Source organism: Sebastes umbrosus, chromosome 23 (assembly GCF_015220745.1).
Source record: "Sebastes umbrosus isolate fSebUmb1 chromosome 23, fSebUmb1.pri, whole genome shotgun sequence".
In the NCBI taxonomy this organism is placed as follows: Eukaryota; Metazoa; Chordata; class Actinopteri; order Perciformes; family Sebastidae; genus Sebastes; species Sebastes umbrosus.
The window spans coordinates 16,152,455-16,159,184 of record NC_051291.1 but is presented as its reverse complement, the minus strand read 5'-3'; the positions used below and the strand labels follow the sequence as shown (position 1 = coordinate 16,159,184).

General features: G+C 40.3%; 1 protein-coding gene across 7 annotated transcripts in view; it reads right to left on the bottom strand.

Moving 5' to 3' along the window:
• Nucleotides 1-734: 734 nt before the first annotated feature.
• wnt5b (wingless-type MMTV integration site family, member 5b) overlaps nucleotides 735-6,730 on the bottom strand; it is a 103,994-nt gene continuing 97,998 nt past the window's right edge. For all 7 annotated transcript variants that reach the window (XM_037760424.1, XM_037760423.1, XM_037760426.1 and 4 more), the window contains 2 exons: nucleotides 2,639-2,797; nucleotides 735-2,544 (listed from right to left, as the gene is read on the bottom strand). In XM_037760424.1, the coding sequence (XP_037616352.1) occupies nucleotides 2,245-2,544; nucleotides 2,639-2,797 (459 nt within the window). In that variant the 3' untranslated portion in view covers nucleotides 735-2,244. The remainder of the gene's footprint in view (nucleotides 2,545-2,638; nucleotides 2,798-6,730) is intronic.

Sequence of the window (6,730 nt, the reverse complement as noted above, 5' to 3'; positions counted from 1 at the left end):
TTGAACTAAGTATCTGTAAAATGTTTGAACAAATTCCCATTTTTTGATTATTTGATACAACACAGAAACATTCTGTTTATGTGAAAACAATTTAGAAGATCCGACTAATTATTTATTGCTCCAGAATATGTGAATTTTAGCCACCTAAAATATGACATCATTAATTGTAATTTTTCAGCAGAAAGTTAGTTAAATAGTGTTAGCATCAGGTGATTTATTCAAAGGCCTTGTTGTCACAACATTTCTGAAGAGTTTTGGTGTGGCAGTGTTGTATGTTCATTGCTACATTTTTGTAATTTCATGTTGTGGGACGATGATATTATGAAACCATTTACCAAACTCAGTTGAGCGTTGATTGCAAAAGCCAATTCTGCATCGTTGCCACCTCATCTGCAGAAGTTTTAGTACAAGAGATTTAAAAATACTGCACATTACATCACAAATGGCTTGCTAAAAACTATAATTCGTGACATAAAAGACATTTTGCCAGTGCTTCAGTCTAGAATGACTTACTATATTAGTAATTCTTTGGGGATGTTTCATTCCATTTATAATTTTGGCATTGTTGTTGTGAATGGCGCTACTGTAATTCAGCTTCCCGTACTGCATTACTTCCCCATTTAGCAACTGCAGCATCATTTTCCACAACACCCTGGACACGACAAAGACTCGTCTGTAGTTATCAAGTCGGTTTCCCCAAAAAACTGCAGCGGACTAAAGAACAGAACAAAACCTTGTTGTCCAAGACTACTTTATCAAAAGAATACACAATAATACTCATGTATAAAACATAGAAAATGAAAAACAATAATAAAATATACCTTCTTTTCTGATCTACTACTTTTTTTTAAGTAGCACGTAATAAATTGCAGTCCTCTCTGTTTTTCCACGCTCACACATTCATTTTTCCACAGCACGTTCAGTCCTCTTCATGTTTGCTATCAACCGCGTCTATCGATTGGATTACATTATACACTTAAAATATTCTCAACCCGACCCATACGAGTTGCAGAATTCATGGTATAACAGTATTATAAACTGTTAAACCGGTCACCACAGGGCTTTTTGTTGACTTTAGCAAGTTGCGTAACAACATGAGATGAAGAGGTCCACTCCAGTGTCTCTTAGTGCGGGTTCATTAAGGCAGACACGGCACATTAATCTCACTAATGGAGGCTCACTTCACTGTCAGATGAAGGACGCCCGGCCGTGTGTGAGCTGCTTGTTTAAACGTCCGCGGTGCCAAGATGGCCGCAGCCCGGCGAGCCTCATTAACCTGCACAGAAACACTTGTAAGGTCACAGGTGCTGCAAATCTGCTCTGACAGCAGTAGTTACACTGGAAGTCGTTAGTCCTTTTTGACTTGAAGATTAAGTGTTTTTACTGCACTTTTAAACAGAAATCTACAGCTGGAAATTCAGCCGTGTGGCTTGTGAGACTGTCTTCAGAATTTTGCTGCAAAGTAAGTCTTCCTCATTATATTTGAACTTTTTCCCTTTGTGATTCCTCTTCTACTCGCTCTTATCCGCCTGCCTCAGACTGGACTTTTTTGCCATTTCTTTCTGGTGTTCTTATTGCGAGTGTGTACGCCAACGTCAGCACGACTTATGCGAGAATCTCTCTTGCAGGGTTAAAGGTCAAAAGTTCTTTGAAAGAGACACCGCATGGCTTCAAACTCCAAAAGGACTGCAATGATTTGTGGGATTCCCGAACACATGAGTTTTATGGGTCCAAAGTGTGCCTCAAGGTTTGTTCGAGTCTCTTTAAATAACAATCAGAGTTGTATGTTTATTTATTATTTAATTATATATTTATTTAATCTCTCATGTCTTTGTCATCACACTGTGTCCACTTTCTAGGTCCGTTTATCCTCGATGTCCTTCTGTGTTTGTCCATTTTGTCCTTCCTTTCCTTCCTTCAGGGTTTTGATCAGGATATTTTACAGGATGCGATGATGGAGTGGTGAGAAACAGGAGTCTCCATTGAAAAAATAAAAATCAGAGTTGTCCGAAACTCTTACCTTTGTCCACCTTCCCAACCATCAATCTATCCATCAATGTGCTATTCACAGGTAGGAGATTTATGAATGGAGAAGAGAAGGAAACTGGTCAGAAAATGGAACTTTGTGTGTTTTAACTTATCCTGAACAAAACCTTGAAAATTCATCTACCTTCTCCCTCCTCCTCCCTCTTCTTCTACTCTCCCTTTTCATCCCCTTCCATCCGTCTATCGTCCGTCGGCGTGCTATTTACACACAAACTGGTCCACGAGCGTCGTGCAGCGCTTGCACTTGACGTAGCAGCACCAGTGGAACTTGCAGTGGCAGCGCTCGTGCTTGTAGGTCTTGAACTGGTCGTACCCTCGGCCGCAGCACATGAGCTCGCAGCCGTCCATGCCCTCCGAGGTCTTGTTGCAGAGGCGGCCCAGCGTGCCCAGCGAGCCCGTGGTCTCGTTGCGGAGGCAGTAGTCGGGGCTGGTGTCGATGTAGGTCAGATCCTCCGGTGTCGGGGTGTTGAAGCGTTTGTCCACCAGCTCCAGCTTGCCCTGGTGGAAGTGGAAAGAATCAGGATTATTTCTGTTCAGTGTTTTGTTCATGACAACTCTAGAAGGAGAGACGCATCTGCTCTGAGTTCAGTACCTTGCGTCCGATGCGCATGGCAGCCGCGCTGTCGTACTTCTCCTTCAGGAACTCGCCGACGCGTCTGAAGTCGGCCAGCTGGAGCCAACAGGTCTTCAGGCTGCAGGAACCGGAGACGCCGTGACACTTACAGGCCACGTTTGCGAGGTTATAGGCCGCCTGGTGGAATGAGAGAAAAAGACGAGATGTTAGATGGATGTTCTTGTTTTACTTATTCCTGATTTAATTTAATTTTTTATTTGTTCTGCTAATTGTAATGCACAAGAAAAGCGGGATTCACAATCAAAACACAGCTCTATTTACACATTCCTTGACCGAGAAGGAGCAGTATCTATAGAGAGGTAACAGTAAAACAATAAATTCCAGCTATATAGACTCAGTCATATTAAACGTCTGTGCTCCAAGTCAACGTTTAGGTTTAGAAAGAGACATTTTAGAGTGAGATTAGGGGTTGGATTTAGCTTGCTGAATATCAAATGGGAAATAAAAAGCCACTCATTTGGCTTCGACGTTGACTTCCTTAAAAATCAAATGATTATTGTAAAGTAAAAAGATTAAAATGGGGGAAAAAATAAAAACGTATTCTAAATAGAGCCTCAACGATTATTCGATTAGTTGTCAGCTATTAAATGAATCACCAACTATTTTGATAATCAATTAGGATGTCATCTTGGGCTTTGGGAATGATTGACATTTTTCACCATTTTCTCATATTCTATTGACCAAACAACTAATTGATTAATTGAGGAAATAATCAAGAGATTAATTGACAATTAAAATAATTGTTGCAGCCCTAATTCTTAAAAAAGTAAACTTGGGTCCAGTCTGAAACTTGTATGTTGTGCTGTGGCTCTATTATATATTTGCTGCTACGCTGCTGCCATCTAGTGGTCAACATGTGTAACCACTCTGAGTAATGCAGAAAAAAATATCCTCAACAAGCTGTCCCTGGAAAAATCATGTAAATCCAGATGATAGATATTAACACTGAAGTTGATATAGTTTTAATTAATGAACTTTGGAGCTTTGGGTCATTTTCACAATTCTTTAAGGCTACTGCTGCCAAATTAAATGGGAGGAAAAAATGTGAATAAAGGCTGACAAGCGAGAAACCACATCCACATACATAGATCCACTCTAATCCATGCACTGCTACACCTCCTCAGGGACTTTTCTCTAAAATTAGCTTCATACAGCAACAAATGTAGAAATATTCCTGTCTGTGGTTTTCTGTCACCATTGTGTGCTGATGTAGAACCCACTCTTGTTATAATGTGCGGTAAAAATAGGAAACCAAAAAGGAAAAATGCAAAGCAAAGAAAAACAAAGAAAAGACTTTTGCTCCATACATACAGACACGGCTGTCAATACTACTCCACCAAACTAAAACAAACAGCTGACTGAGAATAGACGGGCTGCTGTTAACCAGAGGAAACGTGGCTCTATTGTAAATCCAGTTTCCCACGCAGCTCATTTTAAAGAGAAAACTATAAGAAGACATATCATTAGCTTAGCTATAAAGTCAGGGAAATCGTCCCATAATAGAGAGATCCACTCATCTGCCATTTATTACTTTCTTTCATGAGACTGAAATTTCAATCAATCAAATTATTTTAGACAGGACGACTGGCTAAATGTCAAAAAATATATATATAAGCATAATTTGCTGTTCTAGATCCTGCAAAGTCCTACCATAACCAGGCGGCAACCTCCGGGTCTAAAAAGTGAAGCCAATGCCCAAATGCCTTAAACTTGTTTTCTTTCTAACAGCCAGCAGGGGGCGACTTCTCTGGTTGCAAAAAGAAGTCTGATTGTGTAGAAGTCTAAGATAAAATGAGCCTACATCTCACTTGATTTATTACCTCAGTAAACATTGTACACATGAGTTTATGGTCTCAATTGCTATTTTCAAGTCTTCTTCAATACAGCATGATGTTCATTTAGTAAATTATGGTCCCATTTAGAGTCAGATAGACCATAAAGCAGGGGATGCTTTAGGGCGTGGCTACCTTATGATTGACAGGTCGCTACCACGGCGTTGTCCGGTCTGGGAGTTGTCCGTGTTTTCGTCTTACAACTTTAACCCTTTCACAGTGTTTTCAGTTCATGAAAGTTAATTGTAACATTTTGGTCGCCTAAAAATGTCTTATTCAGTGTTCAGTTGTACTTAGCTCCACCCTGTCGTGTCACTACTGGTTGCAAAAAAACAAGATGGCGAAGGCCAAAATGCTGAACTCAAGGCTTCAAAGTGGTAGTCCATAAACCAAAGGATGACGTAACGGTGACTATGTCCACTTTGTATAAACAGTCTATGGCCATACATTAAAACTAAACGCCCTACTTTAATTAAAAAAACAACCCCATCATCTGAGACACCATATCTCTAAATATTCCTGATCCTAGCCAGATTGTTCCATTATCTTCATGTATTTTCGGTCTTTCTTTGCAATACGAGCTTCTAAATTGTTTAGCTGTGTCTCAACATTATGAATGATTTTTTTAAACATGTGTACGCTGAGAAAACAGAACAGGAAATAGAAGATTTATGGTGGACTTCAGAGGGAGCCCTTCACACCCCTGGAGCTCCACCAGGCCAGTTAAACAGCATTCAATAAACAAGTCACACACATGCATTATACCATGTACTATGTCACTAATCATGCATTGTGTTATGTTTGCACCGATTCCCACCATACTTACTGATTCAATTATTTCTGATTACTACGTTTTCCCCCCTCACACAAATGAAAGCCATCACTCCTCACGTTGCCTGATCTCAATTACCTTCTCACCTCTGTTAACCCCTGCATCCCAAACACCTCCCCTCTCCTCTACTTTACTACCCAGCAGGCATAGCACTCGGCACCCTCCAATCCTGTGACTCGACCCCAGTGACCCCCCTCAGACAGACGCATGGGGACAATGACATGTTGTAAAGCTAGAAGCCTTGTTTTGAGCGTTTCTGGTTCTTTTTTTCCTCACATTTGACAAACCTTTGAATTAAAATGGTATATAAAAAGGGCATATTTCTATTCTATTTCGGAAAGCATTAAGCGATACTCTTTATATCTCTATATTGCTCACAGTGAGGGAGGAGTTCAACGTTTTTTTCAAAGTTACAATTAGTTTCATACATACGTCACCAGGAGGAAATCCTCATATTTTATGACCCCTTGTTGTTTTACGAGCCCTCGTGTTTCCTCAGATCCCCCACTGTGGGGTTTATTAGAGGTTCAGAACCGCAGTAATAACAAAACTAGGATTGCAACTCTTTTTTTTTTTTATTTATGGCCCCAAACTATAAGATTTTCAAGGATATTAGGGAGGTAAAATCAGCCTTTTACTTAATTTGCAATCTTATCCTGTCTCTCTATGTAGTCTTTTATTTTATTTTTCATTCATGAACTTGAGCTACATCCTTCGAATGGTACTACTGTATAGAAAAAAGCTGATTATTATTCCTATTATTAATATTACAAGCTGCCAATAACCTCATGCTGTCAAAATCAAACCATGCATAGACTGTGTGTGTGTCCTGCATCATACTGAGCTATTTGGTGGGTCGTGCCTGCAGGGCGCAGCGACACTGGACCTGATAAACACACACACACAGACACACAGACACACACACACATGGTCAGTCATCCGTGGTGGAGACACGGTCTTTGCGTCAGGCACAATAGGTTCTGCTCAGACAGGGTTAGGGGTGAGGAGCCGTGGCAGAAATAGAGAAAATAGCCCACCCTTTGTGACAGGATCAGCAATGAATGAGGAGTAAAGATCGACAAGAAGAGGGACATGTTTTCTTCTTGTTGTCACAATCAAAACTACCGCTATTAAATGTAATCTCAGCTTTAGCTTTAAGGTCATTTTGTGACTTATTATTTCCTTTATTTACCCAGCTAGGGCTCTACAATCGGACATTAGAGTAGCTTTAATTCAGCAACTGCGGGTGATGAACTTTGCAGCTGTAGAGAAACTGACTTCACACACAGATTGTTGATTTAGTGATTCAAATCAGTAACTTTCAAATAAACAAAGGAGCCAACCAGAACCAGGGATTAAAATACTTATTATCCAGCCCGTTTGCAT